Source organism: Branchiostoma belcheri, unplaced genomic scaffold, assembly GCF_001625305.1.
Source record: "Branchiostoma belcheri isolate BF01 breed outbred unplaced genomic scaffold, Haploidv18h27 scaffold62, whole genome shotgun sequence".
Classification (NCBI taxonomy): Eukaryota; Metazoa; Chordata; class Leptocardii; order Amphioxiformes; family Branchiostomatidae; genus Branchiostoma; species Branchiostoma belcheri.
Window position 1 is genome coordinate 226,213 of NW_017804265.1, and position 25,127 is coordinate 251,339.

The 25,127-nt window shown below is 38.9% G+C and overlaps 1 protein-coding gene across 2 annotated transcripts; it reads left to right on the forward strand.

Moving 5' to 3' along the window:
• Positions 1-1,197: 1,197 nt before the first annotated feature.
• LOC109483139 (oxysterol-binding protein-related protein 2-like) lies at positions 1,198-24,161 on the forward strand. 2 transcript variants are annotated; one of them, XM_019786141.1, is made up of 19 exons: positions 1,198-1,398; positions 3,271-3,356; positions 3,672-3,816; positions 4,227-4,294; positions 4,633-4,677; positions 5,887-6,009; positions 6,323-6,419; positions 6,879-6,985; positions 11,634-11,820; positions 14,122-14,293; positions 14,781-14,856; positions 16,578-16,712; positions 17,635-17,732; positions 18,100-18,276; positions 18,725-18,922; positions 19,439-19,616; positions 20,209-20,379; positions 21,381-21,504; positions 21,844-21,938. In XM_019786141.1, the coding sequence occupies exons 1-19, from the start codon at positions 1,230-1,232 to the stop codon at positions 21,936-21,938; spliced, it is 2,451 nt and encodes an 816-aa protein (XP_019641700.1). In that variant the 5' UTR covers positions 1,198-1,229. The 2 variants fall into 2 exon arrangements, with proteins under 2 accessions (XP_019641700.1, XP_019641699.1); XM_019786140.1 differs by lacking the exons at positions 1,198-1,398; positions 3,271-3,356; positions 3,672-3,816; positions 4,227-4,294; positions 4,633-4,677 and adding exons at positions 5,414-5,512; positions 20,939-21,001; positions 22,351-24,161 and having other exon boundaries at positions 21,844-21,934.
• The last annotated feature ends 966 nt before the right edge of the window (positions 24,162-25,127 follow it).

Sequence of the window (25,127 nt, forward strand, 5' to 3'; positions counted from 1 at the left end):
CAACTCAGCTAGTTTCCTGTTTCTAAACTTTCGTTCTGAGGCTATGTTTTAATCAATTCACCCCTAAATAGGAGGACAAGTGAACTAGCGATGTACCTGCAGAAGAGAACAGTATCTTACAGTCGTACTCAGGCCGGAAGTTACTCAAGACTAACTTGCGATGTGAGCATGTGATACTTGGCGTGGGAAAGAAAGTTGGAGAGGACTTGATCAGCTGACAGTTCCCAAATAAATCAGGTACGGGTTAAACAACAGGCAACTTGTGCTGTTATTGGTAAAATTATGGATTAGTAATGTAGCTGGACTCCATTATCTATTCACCAATTTTCGTTTCTGTACATTATTGTTGAGTGTGTTTATTAGTCTCCACCAGACTCCTTTGCAGGCTGCAGTTGGCAAATTGGCCCTACTAAGGCCTGCAAAGGAGTCTGGTGGAGACTAGGTACTGTGTTAGGTACTATACTTAACACAGTATATGGCAAAGTTGGTCCTACCCTGGCTGGCTAACTCCCCTGGTCAATTATATCCCTTTTACTTTCAGGCCGACTTTACAAAAGGAGTCTGGTGGAGACTACTCGAATATGCCTTTACTTTTTAGCACTGTGAGCTGTGCCACTGAACTACGTGTACTTACATACAAGTACTGATGGCTTGACCTGCTTCCCAGTAACATTGGGATAAAGGTAAATATGTATTTGTTGTTACTTTCTCAATGTTATTGTCGCCTTGATTTTGAGCTGATACAATAGTGATGATATTGATGTTGATGAAGATGAACTTGATGATGGTGTTGATGATGATGGTTTCACATGACTCACAGCCCTGCTTTGCCCCTCACACATGCAGGCCAGTTGTAGTCTCCACCAGACTCCTTTGTACACTGAATAAATAGTAGAAATTGGTCTAAAAGAATGTAGCTTGCCAGGGGAATTGGCTGGCCAATAGAGGGTCCAGTTACCAAGAAGATACTAGTAACAAAGTTTGTGTCTGTCTGCCTGTCTTTCTGTTGAACTCACATGTACAGTGCAGGCAAACTATGGCTGGCCAACTCCCCTGGCCAGCTACATTCTTTTTAGGCCAATTTTTACTATTTATTCAGCCTACATAGGAGACTGGTAGAGACTAGGCCAGGTGGACTTTGGATAGCAAATGGTAGCTGCCTGGCCAATTTTACACAGTAACTCTCTTTTCAGCCACCAAAAGATCTGTTTGGAGTTTATACTACTGGCATGATGGCAGCTGGACAGACAGAAGACTTGGCCTGGAGTCCAGGTGACCTTGACATGGGTCCCAAGGACATGCTGCTCCACTGGTCCAGGAACGGGAAGGTCGAACTGGTGGAAGATCTGCTGAGAAGTAGACAGGAGGGGAAGCTACAGCTGGATCTCAACTGTAAAGGTGTGTAGTACGTGGTTCATGTTAGTTGAAAGAATAAACTCTATTGCTCGACAGTCGTACAGGTTATACAATAAGACTTTTTATAACTACAGCAATATGAATGCAAACGTAGGTGGTTCGTGTTAGTTTCATACTCTGTACATAGCTACTAGAGTAGACAGTTTTACAACTTTGCCATTTGAAGGAATACTATAATAACTAATGAATGAATGAATAACAACACAACATTTATTGCACATTTTTGCCACACTTGGCCAAGTACGGGTCACAACAAAACAAGATGAACAGAAACAGATAATACATTTGTTGTAAATGTTATAAAGCATATACAGTGTATTAACATTCAGTCTTCTAATCTTTGTAGGTGATACAAAGTCCAACAAAGGGTGGAGCCCTCTTCATCTGGCATCATATTTTGGCCATCTTCCAGTTGTCCGTGCATTACTTATGGTAGGTAATAGCTTAGTAGTGTACAATATATACCTGTACACATACAGCAAAGTTCTTGGATCTGTGAAAGAAGTTATACTATTTCCAACCTCCTTGCATCCTTTTCTTGATGTCTTGCCATTGTACATCAAGCAAAATGTATATGACTCACTTGTTTATTCTAACATTTGATCAGCTCCACAATTTCAATGCAAGAAAACAGTGCATAACTTGCTAGTATAAGTTGTAGAGATCTGTGCATGTTGTTAACTCTGTGTTATGTACTGTTCCAGCATGGTGCTGATGTGGATATTGTGAACGACCTTGGAGACACACCACTGCACAAAGCTGCATTAACAGGGAGAACGGTAGGTATTGAACTAGTACTAGTAGTAGTAGGACATTACTGTGGTGCTTTTAGCTTTGAGGTAGACATGCTAGGTCACAAATTTTGAATGGTAGGTACTGGATAGCTCTTGTGCTCAGGAAGAAGTGATGTGAGTTTTGGCACCGTAGCAGCTTGTTCTGGAACTGCAGGGCCGTAAAAAAAACTTTTGAAAGATAACCAATTGAACAGATCTAGTGATTTTGGGTATACACATAGTTTATACTGACTGTGTTTCCCTGTCCTTGGTACTGACTGTTTTTCCCTGACCCTGACTGTGTTTCCCTGTCCCTGGTGCTGACTGTGTTTCCCTGTCCCTGGTGCTGACTGTGTTTCCCAGTCCCTGGTGCTGACTATGTTTCCCTGTCCCTGGTACTATTTTGAAAATCAGGCTTTAATTTCCATAATATATGAGGAAATTTTATAAATACGGAGAATTCCGTGACATGACTACATTTGCAGTTGTGACCTGTGTAATTGAGTTGGTGTTTTTTCTTCAGGATATGGTGACCCTCTTACTTCAGTACAATGCAGATGTGAACGTCATCAACGGTGAGGGAGACACACCAAAACAGATGACCCATGTAGCTGAGGTGAAGAGACTTATTGAAGGTACAGTACAAGAACAGGTACTGCTAAAATTGACTTCAATGTTTCTCCAACAGGACTGGTGAACATGGTTTATATCAGGTTTCATCCCCTTTTCCCCAGATTTTTTTCTTCTTAAAAGATATTAAGATAATATCATCAGCAGAATTTTCCTGACGAATATTTTGGCTGTGTCACATTTCCACAACCTTAATGCTAGAGAATATTATGTTTCACTCACTCAATCCTCTTCTGAACCTAGTGGTTCTTGAGGTGACAGGAAGGATTTCCATCTGGCCCTATCTGCAGCTGCGTCGGGGGCTGTGTCCAGAGTCAGTCCCCTCTCTTTTAGGTCCCTCTGTATTGTCCTCTATATTATCTTTAGTTGATATTATATTAGCTTGCTGTGTGTTTATAAAACATGGAAAATACTGTTTTCTAAAGCAGGCATTATGGCACTTTGTTTTCAGCTGCTGAAAACTCCCAGCAGCTGCAGGTGGAGGCCCAGTTGCTGTCAGCTGCGAGGGAGGGGCACCTGGACAGGCTGGCTGACCTGGTAAGGGTTAATCTTCCAGCAGATCTCTCGTTGGCTGCATAGACAGTATCAAACTTAAAGTAACATTTGCAAAGCAAATGCATAATGTTTGCCTTCGCATCTGATCTACTCTGTTAATTCTTACTCAAACACATTCATATATATGGTCAGACAGGAGTCTAAATCCCTCCTGCTATAAAATTGCAACATTATGTAACCCCACACTAGTTACCATGATGGTAATTGACAGTCTGGTTCAGGTCATTGACCTTTTGGTGTGAAGAAGAAGAGGAGGAAACGGAGCAAAAACAATATGTTTTCCTTCTGACCATTTAGCTCACAGGGCCGAGAGCTGTAAACATCAACTGTACAGACATCAGTGGGAACACTCCGCTGCACTGCGCTGCCTACAGGAACCAGAAGGAGGCAGCCGTCATGTTACTACAGCACGGGGCGGATCCCACGCTCAGGAACAGTGGGGGTGAGTTCGACTGGTAGAACAGCTGTTACGTGTCTGAATAGTAGCAGCAACAGGGAGAAAACTGGTTGGTTTTTTGCATCTCTAAATTGAATTCTGAAAGCTAATCTCAGAATCTATGTTTTTACCTTAGTTAATAAGTACATGTAGTGTGTATCAGTCTACATGTAAGTACATTTTATGATGAATTCTAATTCTAAAATGTACTGATATCTGGTACATTGTACATTGTAAGTGTAGGATGATGGTCATTGCTGCTTAAAGATTTGGACGAAAAATTAATTGTGCCTTAACAATTTAAGTTACAACAGTGAACAGCATTCCATAATCATGTCTACTACACATAGTAGTCTAGCTAGAGTCAAATTAATATTAAATATAATTAACAGGAGATATTTCCCCTCTGTCCACAGATCAAACTGCGCTGGACCTCGTAAGGACAGCCCAGATGAGACAACTGCTGGATGTTAAACCTATCAAAGTAGGTTCAAGGTCAACATGAAATACAACTGTTCCTGAAGTAGTCAATTATGATAGACATGAACAATTTGAAAGATATTTGGACAAAAAATACACTCTTCTGCAATTGGTCTTTACTTATCCTGATGAAGGCAACATTGAAGAGTTGATCCTTAAGTATGTACCTTTTGTTGGAATTAAGTTTAGCATCATACTATGCTTACTACTAGTACCAACGCAAATAGACTTTTAAAAGTAACTACCAGGATGATTCCTTGTAATTGTGTGTTCCTTAGACCATTTTTGTCAGTACATGTACTCATAGTTGTAATAGCACCTAATTCAGTTGTCTGTTTCCAGGACATACAGAAGCATGTACAGAGGTTTGAGGGTCTCCTGCTCAGGGTAGGTTTTTTTTTACATATGTTTCTTGCATATAGTATAGGTTCTTAACAATATTATATATTAAGTTTCCAGACTGTAACAAAAAGTTATTTCTCGCCTTTCTAGTTTGATGTTGTTTTGACTATACAAGAAAATAAACATTCCAATTTTTATCTGTGTGTGTTTTCTCCTGTGTGTGCAGAGATCTCGGTTCCTTGGCTGGAGAAGTTGTTGGGTAGTCCTGGAGAGGGGAGTGCTGTCATACTTCAAGAAAAGGTACATGTATATCAGAGTATACTTAAACAATACATACTCTTATTGTCTTAACATGTATTTCCAAATTTCAATTTGATAAAATCATAATCTACACTGTACATAATTCAATAATAGCTTTTGATATTTAACTTCAAGTTGATATATTTATGTCTTGATCTTACATTTTCTGTTGTCAGGGCGGATGCTGCAAGTGGTGTGAAGAGGACAGGATTCAAATATCTGAATGAAGCTGTCGTCACGGTCAGTTAATATCACAGAAGAAAACAATTTCAGTATAGAAAAGGTTCAGTCAAACTTCCCAGGTAAGTTGTAGATGTATTACATGATTGTGGAATTTAGTTAAATGTCACTCTTTAAGCAGAAGTTGGCGGGGAAGATGGTGACCTTGCAGTTTTGGTATGGATACATGTTAAATCAGTTGACTGTCCATATCCACTAGAGCTACATACACTGTTACACTGTTGCCTTTTAACTGCAGGAAGCCAGTGCAGATGAGAATGAGTTCCGAGTGAAGTTTTTTGACAGCACAGTGCACCACTACAGCGTACCTCCGGAAACTTCCACACAGATATGCAGACAGGTAGGTACATGGTAATGTCAGGGTGGCTGGATTGAGAAAATAACATTTACTGCCATTTCAAGCATAATTTAATATTTAATGTTCTATCTGAGGTACATTCTTAACCTGAAGCTAGGTACATGTACTCATTTTGTCCAGAGTGAAGTGAGAAAAGTTGTGTTAAGTGCCTTTCCCAAGCACACAATATATCAGTGACATGGCAGGATTCGAACCTGGGACCTCTTGGTTCTGAGCCAAACACTCCGCTGTTACACCACTGAAATTCTGTCAAAGAAATTCTGTAACATACAGTGCTGGCTAGAGCACTGTAGGGAAGTACAATGTTGTCTTATTTTCATGTAAATGTATCATAACAGCTTGTGTTGTATTTATAGAGATGGGTGAATGCCCTTACTGACCACATAGCGTTCAGTAACCACTACACACATCAGCCCCAGGTCAGCGATGATGAAGACCTGGAAATACAACCACTGGGGAACATGCAGAACGCACTACAGGTGGGACCAACAGGCTTAAATCTCATTTATTAAATTCTATTCACATAGATTTGTGAGCATTGGACAGAAGGCATGTACATGTGATGTGCTTATAAAAATCCTTTGCTCTTGAAAAATAAAAACATAGTAAATACTGTGTGTAAATTGTGTTGCAGATTGACAGTGAACTACCCTGAAAGAATTCTGTTGCATATAGTATGTTCAATGATGTTCACCTTAACTTAAGTTCCAAATGCTACAAAGAAAGCTATTCTTACTAGCTTTTCCTAATAACTTATGACTTGAATTTTTATGATTTGTTTCGATCATACAGACAGCTCATGCCCACCAACAAATCCTGGAGAAGCAGATTTCAGACATGGCAGCTTTGCTGGAAGGGATGGAGTTTAACAAGTCTACTGTCATGCAAGGTAAGGAAGGCTATAAACCAGTGTTCTAGGTAGCGTCCATCTTTCTGTCTTTTGGATGTAATTTTGTCACTCATAACAAACAAAAGTTTTACCCAATAAGTCATCTTTGACAGACAAAAATCGGGGTGTAAAGGTATGGAAAGAGATATCATTTAACCAAGCTTAAGTCTAGCAGAAAGCAAAATTTGCTCTTCAACTTTTCAGATTGTCAAGATTTCAAAATTTCTGGGAATGAACCTGTCTTTCTCTGTCATGACCAGTGGGAGATTACCTCTTCAGTGAGCTAAAACTGGATCAAGAGCACTTTCCTTTCCTTTTCCTTTCTCACGGCAGATGTATAAATATAAGATGTAAATGAAATAGGTTTTCATCAACTTGCCACTGGCACTTGCCAGTTGTTATATGTATTGAATTTGCCTTGACCAGGTCTGACAATTGTTACTGGTCACTCCCTTACAGGTTCCTCCGGACTGGTCACTCAGAAGATGAACCAGCTGACAAACACTTCCAGGGACATGTACTCTGCCATGACCTACTGTCTGTCACTCATCACACAACAGGAACAGGTGGGGTTTTTATGTTCCAATGTTTTATATCCTACAGCTATTCCATACTGTGTATACATGGTAGCATTGTAGTGTAGTGTTGCCCCTGTATATCTGTATCTGTATAGCCGGTATAACTGCCCTTTGGCGTAACACACCAGCTTCGCAGGCACGCGGCGCGGCAGCAGCTGGCTACATTACACTGATTGACTTGTTACACCTAACCCTTGAACATCTAACTCTAGACACGTTTAAAGCTATCTAATGACAATGCCCCTACTGTACTTGGTGACAGTGAGTTCCACTCTGCGATAGTTGTATGTAATAAGTTGAATCAGTCCTATCCCCTAGCATACTGACCTCTGTGAGGCAAAATTGCAATCATTATGTCACTGACAGACAATACAGTTGCTTATTTTGTATCGTAGGCTGGTTCTAGCATTTCATGGGCGGTACCCAAAAATATATTACGCCTTTCAAAAAGTTTTATTAATGATGATGAAATTGTGTAGTAAATGTCAGACAGATGTCCTCATGCAAAAATAGTTTTGTTTTGCTGCTCTGAAATTACATCAGATGCCTGGAAAAGAGTGAGATAAGTAGTAGGATGTGAAATATGTTTCTGAACATTTTGCCTTTGTCTGACCCATGGAAAGGGCTATTGTTAACCACCTTAAATGAAGCATCTCTATAACTCCAATGCTGGCATCATATGTAACAATTGTCTGCCCATTTTGTCAGCAGTATGGATAACAAACACTTCATCACAAAATTCAATATAGAATATACATATGTACATAAAAGTGGGATCATGCTATGCAGCAAGTTTCCTTGTGTCATGATGATTTACATGATTGGGAAGGATTTCACCTGATCACAATAAGATCACTCATCACTCAACAGGAACAGGTGGGGCTGTTATGTTCAGGCCATTGTTGTGCAAGACGTAACGTTTGTTTGTTTCGCATAACTGGTTAACCCACTTCAGGCGTAACGCACCAGTTTTGTACAAGGAAAATACAAGCTGTGTAAGGTTTGAACCACTCACACTGGGAAGGTCCCCTAATCTTTTCGGTAAGTGCGGTGGGTTCTTTCACGTGCGTGGGGTGTGGCTCTCCCCAAACACAGGACCTCCATTTAATGTCCTATCCTAGGGACGTCCCTAACCAAAGCTAGGTACTCATTTCCACCTGAGTGAAGTGAGGAAAGTCGTGTAAAGTACCTTTCCCAAGGGCACAAGATTGGTAACATCGGGTAGGATTTGACTATTGTTGTGCAATTAGGAAAATACATTAAAAAAAACTTAATGCATGTTAGGGAATAGTTTAATCTCTAATTTTGTTGTTGACATAATCTATATATGAAGTTCAAAGCATGCATATATTCTGTATCAAGGATGACTCTATTCACTCACATACTTCATGTAGTTAGTTAACTTATAGTAGACCATTCTAAAGTCCCTGTTCTTTTGTCGAGTCAATAAAGAATCTCTGATATCATACAGCTATTCCATAGTACTATTGATAATTTCATAGCAAAGGGGTTAGCTTTTCTGTTCAGTGTTGTCTCCATTTGTAAACCAACCAGCCATCCTGTATAAATTAGACCATCCTGGATGCACAGAATGCTGTCCCACTGGCCAGGACAATGTATTTTACACTAGGAAATATGTACTATGCTTTAGATTGCAGCCTGAAAAGGACAGACATTAGTGGAATTTGATAATGAGCCTGGGGCCCTTAAAAAATGGCAGACTGCTGATTTTGTCAGAAGCCCTGCAGTGCTGACCTCTTTCTATTATCAATTTTTATTAAGTAGTAAAAAAACAAAAGCAGATATTTGGATCCATTAAACAGATATTTGATTAACGTGGCCTACATTTTTGTGAAATTGATATCATAATAGTTTTATCTGTAGTGGGCGTGGTAGGTTAAACATTCGACCTTGGTTAGGCCTAGAAAAAAAATGTTGTGTTTCCTGTTTCAGTCCTGAAAAAATTAAGGTTGGTAGGTAGGGACGATCTTTTTTTTTCTTAGACCTTGGCGATCTCTAGTGATCCAAGTTATACAATACAACTTTGTCAAAGTAATACTTGCATGAGGACGCATATTACTAGTATTCAATGTCAATGTTCCAAAACCGATTGTACAATGTTTCATCACTCAGGTGTCAGATCATGGAGCTAGAAAAGGTCCATCAGCTTGAAAAATATATTTCCCTTGCAGGGGTCAACCCCAAAAAAGGTTAGGGTTGGCACTTTTTTTCTAGGGTCGGTCGGGAAACAGGAAACACAACATTTTTTCCTGGGCCTAGTAACAAATCAACTAGCCATTGTATTAAGCTATTCCCCCATACTGCATTGTATATTCCCTAGAGCTCATGTATAAATAATAGAGTCTTACCAGGAGGAATGATCCTGTCCAACAGGAATGATCAGTATGTCTGAAATTTACCATTTTTAAGGCTTTTCTTTACAAAGAAATGAATACAGTGATTCCAATTTGTACATTTTTCTATATTTTTAGATTTTTGTTGTCTGTATTGTTTGTTTTGCCTTATTATGTCAGAATGATATTGATAGTGTGATAGAATATAGATCAGGTGTTGTAAGGATCATTCCTGCTGGTAGCTATTATACGTACATGTATGCGGGTTGTAGGCATTTGGTCTCCTGGCTGTTCTGTACAGTGGGTTGAGGTGAGTGTACCTTGTCAGCAAGTATTATTATATTTATACCGTCTCAGCTCTGATTTTCCTCCATAACGTGTCTTTATCTTATCTAATAAATAAAATTTAACTAGAGATGATGTTATTCTGGAAATGAAAATGATGGAAATTTTCATCTAGTAATTTGTAAGTTGGGTAACCATTATATATATACCTGCCATGTTGGGTCTCTGCAATAATTTAGCTTCTTGCAATTGGCATCTGCAATCATGTAAAAATTTTGTAGCTCTAACCATGCAGATATTAGCCTGTTGTTTTCTCTTCTGCATTCATTTTTAAATTTTTACTGAAACCTGGTATCCAGGCTTCTATTCAATAGGTGCAAATGATATTGCAAGAAGGTATTGAGGCACAGATATTGCTAATATTGTTACACTATACATTTACATTATGTAGCTGAGCCTATATTTTGGATGTTTTTCGCTCTATCCTAATGGAAAGAAGAAAATGGAAGCTGGGCTAGGTTTAAATTTGTATTTTAGACTAATGGTTTTCTGCGGATGGTCTATTTCTGACTCCGCCATTCCATCAGGGTGCATATATTGATTATTCCTAGGCATAGTGGATCAAGAAGGGCCAAAATTACGTAGGTAGCTTATGTCAATACCGTATCCATTTCATGACAGAGCATATTTTGTTTCCCGGTTCTGATTTCATCATGTTTTTAGATTAACAATTCTATGATCTGATGTTTGCAAAAGAGAAATTCTATACCTGAATGCAGAAAATGTTGTGTACAGGAATTCCAGGTGTACAGGAATTACAAGAATTACAGAAAATACTGTATCCATTTCATGACAGAGCATATTTTGTTACCCGGTTCTGATTTCTTTCTGATTTTAGATTAACAATTCTATGATCATGTTTTTGAGAGCTTCACAAGAGAAATTCTATCCATGTATGCAAAAAAATGTGGTGTACAGGATACAGGTGTACAGGAATTCCAAGAATTACAGGAAACACAGAAATTGTACCTGGAATTTTGGCATGCATGACAAAGAACCATTCTTGCATTGACCAATAACAATGGAAAGAGCCATTGTTAGTGATTTACAAAATATAATGCACATAAATTTTGCATAGATGCATGACGTATGTATTGCATAAGAATGGCAACTGAGACTAAGGCCTGATTTACCATGTGTAACTTACTGTAAGACTGTGTTTGCGTTTTATTGTTATAAATTACTCTTAGTAGTGCAAAATTTAAACTTTGAAGCTCAGAACATTCATTAAGAATAATCTTTTTTCTAGTGATCCAGCTTAACCCAGGAGCTCCTTGCTTATACAATACAGTTTAACAATTTGAAAGTAAAACTTGCATGAGGACACTTATATTTTCAATGTTAGAAAACATGATTGCACACTTAAGTTTTATCAAACAGGTGTCAGATCATGGAGCTAGGAAAGGTTGATCTGCTCGAAAAATTTATTCCCTTGAAGGGGTCCACACAAAAAGAGGCTAGGGTCGGTCAGGAAACAGGAAAGACCACATTCTCTTTTATCCTTAGGCTAGTCCTTATTATACTGTCTTGTGCACAACCCCAGGTACATAAGGTGCGTCTTCAGCAGGAGATCGATAAGTCGAGTGTTTTTCTTCACGCCCTCGCTTATGATAATACCGGTAGTCTGTCTTTTCTGTATCTGTATCAGTGTAGCCTGTATAACGCGGCCCTTCAGTGCATAACACACCAGCTTCGCAGGCACTCGGTGAGGCAGCAGCTAGCTACATGACACCGAATGACTTGTTACACTCAATCTTTGCACATTTAATTGCAGGAGTTGTTAAAAGCTTAAGTTCCTAGTGATGATGCTCCAACTGTGCTTGGTGGCAGCGAGTTCCATTCTACGATAGTTCTTGAAAAATATGATTTTTTAACACCTTAATTCCTGGTTGATAACTCTGATATTTGAAGGCATGACTATTTCTTGTTCTTTTCAGGTACGGAAAGTCCGTCTGCAGCAGGAGATAGAGAAGTCTCGTGTTCTACAGGACGCGCTGCACGCCCTCGCTACAGAACACCATCAGCTGGAGACTAGTCTGTCCGTCTCACGTCCTCACACACTCCCAGGGTCATTCTGTGACGCCAGTGATGATGAATTCTATGATGCCTTTTCAGGATCAGGAGGTGAGAACCATACTTCAACCATAGCACGTCGGCAGAACGTTCTGCGCCAGTGCGCAAAACCCTGATTTTTCACAGTTTTTGTTGGATGTTTAGTCACTGTTGCATCAGAATTTTTGCTGCTGCAGAGGGAATCTTTTCCGACATAACATTTGGAAACTACAGATGGGATGTTAAACATATACGCGCGATTACGACCTTAATGCACACACAACACATTGCTGATTTCGCGCAGGTGCAGTATGTTCTGCCAACGTGTTACTTACCATACAGGGCAGAAATTCAGAGCTGGTAGAGTTAACAATTCTACCAGAGGCAAAAAATTGAAGCAGTGAATCCAAGAAGTAACAAATAAAATTGGTGTGGCCTAAAGCCAATTCACATAAATTATGTTAATATCCCTCTAGCACACTACAAGTTACAAACCAGTCATATGTATGGCTGCCTAAGTGGAATTTTTTTTATTTATATGATTTTATATAGGCATTTTTATTGGTATAAAAATCTGAATCAGATGCTATTCAATTATTTATTTTTTTATCACTGTTCATGTTTTTTGCTCGAATGACATATTATTAAATACATGATTAAAGAAAACTTTGACTTTTGTACAATTTTCCACAAAACAGTAACTTTGCTGAAGTGTGAACATATACAATGTAAGAGTACTCTGTAGAGTACATGTGTTGGCAACTTTGTAGGTCATTGACCTGTTCCTCCCCACGCCCTTGCACAATGGTACAGTCCTAGTTCTGGTAAACATTAGCCGAGAGGTCAGGGTAAATAGCAAGACTGAGTCACTAGTTATATAGTGGCTGTACGTGATGTGTGGGAGTATTGCTAGGCTCCATATGTATGCCATGGTATAGTTTGATCACATCCACACAATCAGACATGGACTATGCTGTATCTTTCGTTGACAAGTTGGTGTCTTGGGGCTTCGGGTATGACAAAGATGAGTCCACAGAGAAAGGTAGTATGTATACAATTACTGTTTACTATCCTGTCAAAGGTACTTAACATTTGGTACTTGTCGTCAATGGTTCTCTAAACACATTGATTATGAATATGAATAGATTGTGTTGATCATTTCAAATACATACATGTAGCAGCATAATATATTCATTCATTTTTGTGTTTGTTTACTGTTGTGGCTGCGTGGCACCCTCAGGCACTATTTTTCATTTAGTATCCCTCAGTACATATTATACAAACAATGCTACAATATAGACAGGACAAGAACCAAATTGTACATCAAAATCAAAATCATGTCCATAATCAAATTCATGCCAGGTCATGAGGGTCGGAGGTCACTGCACCATATGGCTGTTTTTCCTAGATGCAGTAAATTTACTTCATATTCACCACAAAAAAGGCTCATAAGGACCACTCAAATGTTTTGGGTAACTGTACTAGACAGTGAGGACAGATGTTTGTTGATCTTTGACTTGAAAAGTTTAAGGTTATACCCATTTGGGAAACAATCAGGTCAAAAATGACATACATCTAGCTGCCAGTTAAAAACTAAGTTTTATTATACCTTTTTTTTCAATGAATGATGATGATAAAAACTGTTATATTTGTGCCACTTAATGTCACATTATGTATTTGTCATGATCAGGACCTAGTTTGTTGTGAGGACCCCCTTAGACACTGAGTAATCCACAACAGCTGTCCTGCAGGGACCTGTGGTATTTCAACAGCTGGCCAGATGCCAACAGTTTGTTGACAGTCCTAGAAAATTCTCTGTAGCAACTCAGAAGGAAGTTGCCAGGGCCAATGCAACTGTTATGGAAATGTAATTATACTTTGTATGTCCTAACATGAACATGATCCTTAACAAACAAACAAACAAACAAGTAGGCTTTAGTACTCATTGAGGACACTACTTCCATGAAAAATTGGAGGTTACTGTATTGTTTTTGTCAGTCTGTGTGTTTACACATATTTGTGGTCAGCATAACTTAAGAAGGCCTGTATATATGGATTGTTATGATATTTGGTATGTTGACTAGTCTTGGGAAGACAAAGGTCAAGGTCAAATTTGGACCTCATGGTGGCTGAACTTGGTACTGCAGCAGAACTTTTGGTTTTGTATATCTTTTGCCCTGAACATGCTATGGTCTTGATTTTTTGGTGCCTAATAACTTTTCATGTCAGGAGTAAATGTTGTGGATTTGGTCTACCTAGCAGCTTGTTCTGGAACTGCAGTGGATTTTCCAGCAGCAAAGACCTGCACAGGAAAAAAGGTGATTCCTGAAATGGAATCTTCCAAGCTGACAAGGAACTGCTGTGTTGTTACAGGGTCTCCCAGGTCCTTTGTCAGCCTAGAGGAAGACAGCAGTTCCACAAGTAACAGTTCACAGTACGAGTCACTCAGACATGCTCACAAACATCAACATCAGCAACAACAACAACAACTAGGAGGTGCTGCTCAGATAGCCGAGATGTCAGCCAGTGCATCCAAAACTTACAGGTTTGTTATTGTGGATCAGAAATTGTGTATCCGTAGATTGCAAAATCTGTGCTGCAAAATGAAGAAAACATTGCCATCAGGCATCGTCAAGTACCGGCCTCCATGTTAATTGTGGCCAAAGTTTTGCCCAAACAGCATTGCAAGGTTGCCAACATGCCAACAACCTACATGTAAATGTGGATTTAGGTACACAGCACTAAATGATCATGTATTTTGTTGATTTTTATTGAAAAATGGACATGTTCACAGAATTTAATCTTCAGGATGGTAGGAATAGCTTTAAAGGGGGATGGGTCGATCAGAGAAAGACAAATAATTTGATGATGGAAAAGTTCATGCTGCAAAAGGGATCACTGTAGGCATACAAGTACTGTGAGAATATAAAAAATTTGAGTATCTTACGAGTGTATCTTACTGTTTTATCTAAATCTGCTGTACATGTACTAAGTATCTTATTGTTGGTCTAAATCTGCTGTCCTGTCCTTAGGAACTGTCTGCCTGCTCCTGCATTTGACAAAGATGACTTCAGTGTGTGGACTATTCTCAAGCAGTGCATTGGCAAGGTAAGGGTACATGAACATAGTATGATTTACAAACATGTACATGTGACCAGTGATGGCTGTTATGATCATAACGTCACATTGGATGCCTAATATTAATAAGCATGATAGCTGTTGGAGAGTGATAAACAAATTCAGGCCACACCAATTTAATTTGTTGGTTCTCGGATTTTTTCAGAAAAAATATGAAGCGAAAGGGCGAAAAAAAATAAAAATAAAAACAGGTCTAGGCATCCTATTATAGCCCCAAATGCTACAATATGAGCCATGAAGTCAACAAAAAAGGCTGGGTTAAAATTTAAAGTATAAATTTTGAACCACTTCATTGATAGATGGAAAAAACTGTAACAACTAGGAAGAAAAGGAATTTCCTCAACTGTTGGGGGCAAAATATGAGCATTTTTGAGTTGATTCAGAACCAGAATTTTTTTTTTTTTTGCAAATCCGAAAAAATGAAGAGGCAAATCCGAGAACCAACAAATTAAATTGGTGTGGCCTCAGGGTTAAATCTTGTTACAACATAATGTCCCACCAGTAAAGTACTAGCCTGGACATTCTCTGAATCTCCCTATGGTGGATTTCTTGTAGTCTCTACCAGACTCCTTTGCAGGCTGAATAAATAGTAGAAACTGGACCCTCTATGGCCGGCCAACTCCTCTGGCCAATGATTTCCCCCTTTGCTGATTTCTACTATTTATTCAGCCTGCAAAGGAGTCTGGTAGAGACTAGATTTCTTGCAGATTCTATGCATATTCCACTGTCACTAATCCTCCTTGTCTGCATGTTTGCAAACTTAAAGCAGCAAGTTTGTTGATACATGTGCTGTGTACGTAACCCCAGCATGTTGGCAGAACGTAAATAATTGCACCTGCGCAAAATCCGTAATGTACATGTATTGTGCATACCACTTCGGCAGAACATCTCATATAAGGTCGTATTTGCATATATAAGGTTAACATCGATATCACAACTGAAAATATATCTTCTGCAACAGACAAAATTCTGATGCAACAGTGACCAAACATTCAATGAAAACCGTGGAAAATCCGGGTTTCCCGCAGGCGCAGTACATTTTGCTCGTAACCCCAGCCCTAACATGCTTGTGTTGTCTGCTGTACTAACACCAGTGTTTACCTCTTGTCCTCTGTGCTTCCTCCCTTCTCTGAAGACCCAGGTAACTCACTGATGAGAAAGTCTGAGCAAATGAGATACTAAAAACCTGAAGGATACTAGCAATATCATGAAGTATAAAGATAGAGAAAATATTGGATACATGGACAAGTCAAATAAAGGCCACAGTAAACATTAGTTCCTCTTTGTCTTTCTTTCTTCTTTCTCCAACATGTTCGGAATACACACTACATTCAGTGTTGCTCCTAAACCCATCCTAATAAAATAACCATGCCAAGATGATACATGTACTTGTAGTAGTGGTGTTCCTGTACAGTATATATATATATTTTGCTCTGTTTCTTCTTCCTCTTCTTCTCCAAACCAAAAAGGTCAATGACCTGAACCAGACTGTCTGTTACCATGGTAACTAGTGCTGGGTTACATCATGTTGCAATTTTATTGCAGGAGGGATTTACACCCCTGTCACCATATATAACAAATGTGTTTGAGTACGAATTAACAGAGCAGACCATATGTGAAGGTAAACATTATGCATTATGCTTTGCAAATGTTACCTTTTGAGTAAACAGATTGTCCTTTTGCATCCCTAGGAGCTGTCGAAGATCACCATGCCCGTGGTGTTTAATGAGCCCCTGAGCTTCCTGCAGAGGTTATGTGAGTACATGGACTACTCCTACCTGCTGGACAAGGCCAGTGCTAGCGAGGATTCTCTCGTCAGATTGCAGGTAGATTGCAGATTGCAGTACATAATGAATTGCAAATTGAATCAGTGTGTGTATGTATGTGTGTGTGTGTGCGTGCATGTCTGTTTCTGTATGTATACACCAGCCACACACAGGTAAACATTCCTGTCCTTGGTACTGAACACTATCCACACACATACATACATACCTGTCCTTGGTGCTGAACACCATCCACACACATACATACCTGTCCTTGGTCCTGAACACCATCTACACACATACATATGTACCCAATGTATTTGGGTAGGTAGGTATTTGGGTAGGTATTTGGGTAGGTAGGTATTTGGGTAGGTATTTGGGTAGGTAGGTATTTGGGTAGGTATTTGGGTAGGTAGGTATTTGGGTAGGTAGGTATTTGGGTAGGTAGGTATTTGGGTAGGTATTTGGGTAGGTAGGTATTTGGGTAGGTATTTGGGTAGGTAGGTATTTGGGTAGGTAGGTACATACATACCTGTCCTTGGTGCTGAACACCATCCACACACATACATACCTACCCAAATACCCAAATACCTACCTACCCAAATACCTACCTACCCAAATACCTACCCAAATACCTACCTACCCAAATACCTACCCAAATACCTACCCAAATACCTACCCAAATACCTACCCAAATACCTACCTACCCAAATACCTACCCAAATACCTACCCCTGGTGCTGAACACCAGCCACACACAGGTAAACACAGTGACTGTTTTACTGTCTTTTTTGGGTCTGTGATTGTGTGTTTCCTTGTACATTATGTATTAGTGTGTTCCTCTGTATGTGTGTGTGTGATTCCCTGTCTGTGTGTGCGGTGTGCCTGTTCCTTTCTAGGCATGTGTTGTGCAGAATGAAGTTATATCCCAGTTTTGTGACCCAAAAGTTTGCTGCATGATTTCTCTCTCTCTCTCCCTTTCCCAGTACGTGACAGCCTTTGCCGTGTCTGCATGTTCCTCCAACGAACACAGACTGAGTAAACCGTTCAACCCTCTGCTGGGAGAAACATATGAACTGGACAGGTATTAAAATGTTGATACCCTTACACTTCACAAATTCCCTTTTAGTAAAATCCTTCATTTACATACATTTCAAGCTCTGAATCTATTTCAACATGCTTCAATGCAGTGGTTTGATAAAAACTTCAAAATTCATTGTTTGAATTACAAGACCAGTACAATGTATGTTGACTTCATGGCTCCTATCTTAGCATTTGGGGCTGTCATCAGATGCCTATACATTTATAAGACTTTTTTCATTTTCAATTTTTCTGCATTATTGCTTCATTTTTTTGCAGCCCAGTTTTTCTGAAAAAAAAATCTGAGAACCAACAAATTAAATTGGTGTGGCCAAAGTGTTTAATGTCATGTCCTTGTGTGTTCTCCCCAGGCCAGACTTAGGATTTAGAATAGTAGCAGAACAGGTCAGCCACCACCCTCCTGTCAGTGCCTTCTACGCAGAGGGGAAACAATGGCTGTTCCACGGCTCTGTTCATCCCAAACTCAAGTTCTGGGGCAAGAGTGTGGAGATCCAGCCTAAAGGGACAATCACTGTAGAGCTACCAAGGTAAGGTCACTGGAAAATGATGGGACCTGACATGAAAATTCAGCTTTGGAGCTTCATTATATCATAGTAATCCCTATGCTGGGCTCAAAATGCTGGGTGCATATGCACTTAAATGTAAGTACATGTAAAATTGGGACTGTGCAGGTATTTCTGATGTCTACTTGAACCAAATCTGCACTGGGCCATGTACATTTTATATACAAATGTAGGTGTATCTGGATTTTTATTTCAAACATTGACTCTTACCACACATGAAGTGCAGTATATAAAAGAAATAATGGCAATATGTTCTGAACAGTTTTCAGTGTGATCCATACTTCCTAAATTCCAAGTTGTGCAGGTAAAATTTGTTGCAGGTACTTTTCAATGTTACCTGGAGTGGTGTAGGTATGAAGAAAAAAGTATTTCAAGCCCTGCTAACTAAATCTTAATTTTGTGTTCACTGCAGCCATGGTGAGGTCTACACATGGCAGAATGTCAACAGCTGTGTTCATAACATCATTGTGGGGAAACTGTGGATAGAGCAGTATGGAGAGATGGAGGTGAAGAACCACAACACTGCCGAGAAAGTCATCCTCAACTTCCGACCCAGCGGCTGGTTCGGCAAGGAGCTGCATAAAATAGACGGATATGTTTATGACAAAGAGTAAGTCATGTTGTTATATAATATATACAGCTTCATGAATGATCAGAGGTTGATGTTCTACCATGTTGCAGATGTACAGGTTCAGGTACATAATATTGTTTTTGCTCTGTTTCCTCTTCTTATTCACTATACAAATACATGTAATGTCAATGACCTGGGCCAGACGTCTGTCACCATGGTAACTTGTGCTGTAGCAGACATCCTGTGGTGTTAGATTACATTTGTAGCAAGAGTTGGAGGGGCTGGTCACCATGTATTCTATATGAACTTATTTTATAAAGACTACAATGTCATATGTATAGAGCACAGTAATTGTTAAGCTAGAGCATGTGAAAGCAGTATAGCCTGGTTACCGAATCTAGTATAACTCCCAAGTCTTACAATGTACATCTGTGTAGGATGTAGGACTCGGGAGCTATAATAGGTTTGGTAACCAGGCTAAAAGTAGATATGCATTTGCTTTGCACATGTTACCTTTCTATAGTATGATTATATCTACCCTGTAATATTCTTCAGGAAGAACAAGAGAAGAGCGCTGTACGGCAGGTGGACAGAGAACATGTACAGTGTAGATGTGGATCTGTTTGAGGACATGAGAAGGAAAGCCAAGGAGAAGAAGAAGGGTAGAAAAGAACCTTCCCCGTCTCCCACCAAGCTGTTCAGAAGAAATGGTTCCTCCAGCAGCCCAGCTCAGGTACAGGGAAATACTAGATTTATCACTGATTAAAGTTGAATGTGACATATAGACACAAGACACAGTGGAAGAGGATGAAGAAAGACTGAATGCAGGATGAAGAACACAGTGGAAGAGAGATGTTGAAGAAGGGGAACATCATTAGATACTAGTATTGATTGTGTAAATAAAGACCTAACTTGCATAATTAATGAGAAACTGCTTTAATATTATAATACAAATTTCATAATCTGTGGTAACTGTAGGAATTCCCCACATTTGGAAGTTAAGTGAAGGTGAACATCATTAAACACAGTTTTTTTAAATTAAGATCTCATTTGCATAATTTATGAGGACATGCTAGAATAGCTTTCTTTTTGTTAAGACAAGACTGTCATTGGATGGATTGTATGACTAAATCAGATGTAATTCTTGCAAATGAGGATCTTCTTTGCAACCAATGAGGAACATAGAAATTCCTCTGTTGAAAATGTTAACATCAACTGGTGAATGTATCTGTATCTGTATAGCCAGTGTATAACCACCCATCAGCATAACATACCAGCTTTGTTTGAGATCATCAAACTCTTGTTTTCCATGAAATCCTATACAGGACAGTGTAGATGGTGCGATGGGTGTGGGAGAGGTGAGCCTGTTCCCAGTGTCTCCCTCTGAAGACCCAGACCAGCCCAGTCCGGATGATGAGCACATGAAGGAGATGTTAGAACATCCTGACTCTGACCAACTGTGGCAGGTGTCGCCTCGCCCGGACCACTCTGAACAGGTACATTATACCACAATGCAGGACTCAAAATTAACAGTGTCCCAAGGGCCACTGCCTGTATTAAAATGTAAGCCGGGACAACTAAAAAGACACTTTTTGGGGGACAATAGAAAAGTACTTAACATCAGAATGTTGGCCCTTCTTTTGTTTATCGGGCACACATCCCGGCTTCTAGATCCAGAAAATTCCCCCTGAATTTCCTGTCTTCTCTGCAATTATAGTGCACCTGGGAGTCAGAACGTAAGCAAAATAAAGCTGACTTTAACTTAAACAGGCCAGAACACCTGCATCAAACATTATTGTGGACCAGGTATTTTATATAAGCAGCAAACAGACCAGACACAATATTATGTACATTGTACATGGTAGTACAGAAACAGAGCTCGAGCATAGTACTACTACATGCTGCTTTTAAAGGTACAGTATGCTTTACACTGTTATAGTGTTTAAGGTACAGTGTGCATGCTTAACAATAATGTTTAAGGTACAGTATGCATGCTTAACAATAGTGTTTAAGGTACAGTTTGCATGCTTGACACTTTATGTTCAAACAACACAGGCAGAGTCTTCTGAAAACTATCAACTTTGGCAGGCTGAAGCCAAAAGTGAGCATGCTTCAAAGGTGATTATTGTTTGTTTTTGTTTTTTGTTGTTTGATTATTTTTATTTTTTTTTGTCATTGCTTGATTATTTTTTGTTATTTTTTTATTGTTGTTGCATAGTTATTTTTTTTTCTTTCTATTCTCATTTAGATACATCTGTATGTGCCAGAGTCAAGAACTCGATTGCACTTAGTCTGTTATTATACTTGCTCATTATTACCTTTACCAAGAAGTTTATGATTTGGCATCTGTAGGTTTCTCATAAAGGGATTTGATTCATTTTTATGATTGTTTGCCTGGACAGGTATTTAATTGAATATTATAGGTGAACACTAACACACCAGAAACCTCCACTTTACTTGAATAAAAATGTGTACTACATACTATGTTGTTCCACAGTACTTCCACTTCACCAACTTTGCCATGACGCTGAATGAGCTGAGTGAGGGAATGGATGAGAACCTCCCTTCCACCGACTGCAGGTTTCGCCCTGATATACGGCATCTGGAGGAGGGAGACTTAGGTGGGTTTGCGTATCATCAGCTTTTGTTGAATTTGTTTTAAGAAAGCCAACCCATGTCTGCATGTTCATCTGATGGAAAAGAATCAGGAAGTACACATGTAGTATACAAACAACTGTAATGTACCAGAAATTTACCCAGTGGCTTTCTTCAAAGTGCAAGCAAACCAGCCTAGGCTTCAGCAATTGGTTATGTGACAAACTGACCAAGCATTTTTTTTTGGTTTTGATACTTTAAGGACAAGAAAAATTTAAAAGAATAGAAAACTTAAACTTTGTAGTCTTTAAATTTATTGAAGAAAAGGAGTCTAAGAAGGGAACATTGTTTTTTGCTTTCTGCAGACAAAGCAGCCCAGGAGAAAAATAGACTGGAAGAGAAGCAGAGAGCAGCCAGGAAACAGCGCAATAAACAGAAGCAGCAGTGGACACCAAGGTAGGGGTGGTAGTAGGCATTCCTTGGTTATGTGGTATCATGTTAACCTTCGCAGAAGGAAAACATATTGTTTTTGCTTAGTTTTTTCTTGTTCTCCAAACACATAAGGGCAATCACCTGGGCCAGAGGTCTGTCACCATGGTAACTGCCGATGTAGCAAACACCCTGTGGTGTTGGGTTGCATTACATATTGTATGTAGCAGGATGGAGCTGGAGATGCTCGTCAGCATATACATTTACTAGTATATGAAATGTGTTTGAGCAAGAATAAACAACTGCAGTGGTTTGTTAGGCTAGACCATGTGAAGGTCATTATGCATTTGCTTTGCAAATGTTGCATTTCTAGCTAGTATTCAATTTGATTAATGTGTACATTGTCTATGTTGTCTCATTGTTGTATCCTTGTTGTTGCTCAGATGGTTCCATCAAGGAACACACTCCCAGACCGGAGAGACAGGCTGGACCTACGCTGGAGGCTACTGGGAGAGGGATTATCAATCTAAAGACTTACCAGACATCTTCTGATTAAAATGTGATGAACTTATTCATGAGAAGACAAGGCACTGCAGATCCCAGCTCACTGCATCATAATGTTGTTGTGAAGGTGCACAAGTAGTGAGTTACAGCAATCATATTAAAAAGTTGTAATTGTAGTAAGGTTTCCAGAAGGAAGAGTTCATGGTATAGAACTAGGTACATGTACATTGTATTTAGATGTATGAATAAGACTTTGATCCAATGCAAGGAAGAGTATGGTACTGTGGTAAATGATCACCAGCATGAATATTTAGCCAAATAGGCACTCACTGGACTTGTTGGTCCATGGATTTTTGCAGGAGATCAAAGAAAAGGGAGGGCAAAACTATAACAACAACAGAAAAAAAATGGGGTAACCTGTGGTCATTGGAGCAGAACGCCTGTTCCATTTGAGTCAATGAAACAGAACGCATGTTCCATCTGGGGTCGTCCATTTTGATTTCCTGCAAAAATTCATGAACTAACAAATTAAATAGGTGTGGTGTAATACTCTCACATCATGATTGTAATTAACATCCAGGGGTATATAGATATAGACATAAACAGTTTAGAACACGGCACATGTGTCTTCCAGCAACATGTAGATAGCATTTTAATTGTATTTTGTACAGTAGTAAGATACTAGTACTTCTATAGACTTGTATAGACTTTAAATGTTGTGTAAGTAAGAAATAACTTATTTGACACATCACTATCTTTGTTTTTGTCAAACAAACTAAAGAAAAGCTATATGTACATGTATGTATGTTTCCAGCCTCATATTGGGCTGACACTGGTTTCATGATGGCACAGGTATTTTCTAGTTGTGGAAGCAGAGACAAAAGTAGTAAATATCTAGCCTTCCAAAATCATAAATGAAACAAAAAGTAGAAACAAATGTAGATCGTTTTCCCCCAAATTAGTATTTAAAGCCGTATGGGAGAATACTAGACAAAGAAGGTACTAACCAAATGCATTTCCTAAGAAAATTCACCATCAAGGGTATGCCATATCTGTGGCATAACTTATAATTTTAAAAGTAGAAATGTTACATAGATCTATTTCATGGGAAATAGCTTTACCAATTTTTGTTGTTGTCAAATGTATGTGCATAATAAAACAATATGAAGCATCTTCACTAACTTAAAGATCTGATTTAACTAAGCTTAAGACATTTTGAGACTGTTCTTTTTTCATACTTTTGTCATACCAAAGATTATTATTCTGTTGTTAAGGGATTATGGGGGCAAGAATGCAATTTTTTCCACCCACTATAACCAGAGGACAGGAAAAAATTAAATAACCTGTTTGCACATTCCATCATGCAATTTTGCTTGTACAATGTATTTATACTGAACGGTTTGCAAAGTTGTGTTTCTGTATGGACTGTTTTCATGTTGAATTGTGCTTATAAATTTAAGTTTTTACTCATATTCAAGATGTATTTAAAGTGCAATGTACACACATTTCTCATATCATCATGAGAGGAATTGTACAAGTTCCACAATTATTGCTAAAAAAAAGTTCTATCAGGGAGGCATTAAACGTATGTAACGTAGAGCTTGCATGGCATAGACTACTAGTAGTACTGAGATGGTGCAGCACAGAGCTATGTGACTGTGTTAAATCAAGAGATTCCTCGTCAAGGGGAAATTTGCTGTAGTCACAATAGCAGGACACAATGACAAATCCAGTCAAGTCAATGACTATGTAAGGCCATGTTGATTTGATTATATGGATGACATCCGCGCGCGCATGAATTTTCGGCCGTTTCAAAAAAAAAAAGTTTTCAACCATACTGTAAATCGTACAAAACAGTTGCAAAATGAGCAAAAATATACCGTAAGTTACAAAAAAAACATACCAACGTTGTAGAATGCCAAAATCAAACGAAAAAAGACGAAATTGTAAAGAAATGAACTTGAAGACTAGATTATTCGCCAAACCATATTCTGTCCCATTTGTTCAACCCTCGTGACCACGTAGATTTCATAATGAAAACAACTTTTTTTTTTGCAAAACTTTTTTTTATTCGCACGCGCGCATCAATTTTGGGGTTCTCGGAGGATGTCATCCATATAATCAAATCAACATGGCCTAATATCATGTATTTGGTGCTTTCCCCTTTCATGGTAGCAATATAAACTTACATTCTTCAGGGAGACCAGGGTGGGATAAATTCCATGGGGATCACTTCACAAGTCAACTGTAATTGTAAATACATGTAGATTTCATCTAGTTCACATCTAGTAACAGTCAACCACCATGAAGAAACGTATTACTAAGTCTACAGCCATGGAATTCATTATGATCATGATCATCTTTCCTCCCGTGAAGAAGATATTGTGCAAGAACATAATGTGGCAACCAAGCTTAACTTTGGTTACACACAAAGTATTCATAGACTGTATTAAATAAAGTACATTCACTGGTAAATGATTTTCTTGTCCTTTTTGTGTGTTCATATTTGGTAGTAGAACTAGATAGCTACGTGATATAACAGTATAATGAAGAAGATCCATTTCAGCACTAAGGACAGACCATGCATGGGCATTTTTTATTAATTGTGCCACACGTTATTTACTATCTATGCACAGGCTGCCTACAAAAAACAGGCCACAGACCTGAGTGTACCTCTAATGGTAAAATAAAATGAACCTCTTTCAAGAAGAGCCCC

Excerpts from the sequence above, each read along its gene's own strand:
- LOC109483139 (XM_019786141.1), top strand. The coding sequence starts at position 1,230 with ATGATGGCAGCTGGACAGACAGAAGACTTGGCCTGGAGTCCAGGTGAC. Across the intron at positions 1,399-3,270 it reads GCTGGATCTCAACTGTAAAG|CTGCTGAAAACTCCCAGCAG; the intron begins GTGTGTAGTACG and ends CTTTGTTTTCAG. Across the intron at positions 18,277-18,724 it reads ATCACTGTAGAGCTACCAAG|CCATGGTGAGGTCTACACAT; the intron begins GTAAGGTCACTG and ends TGTTCACTGCAG.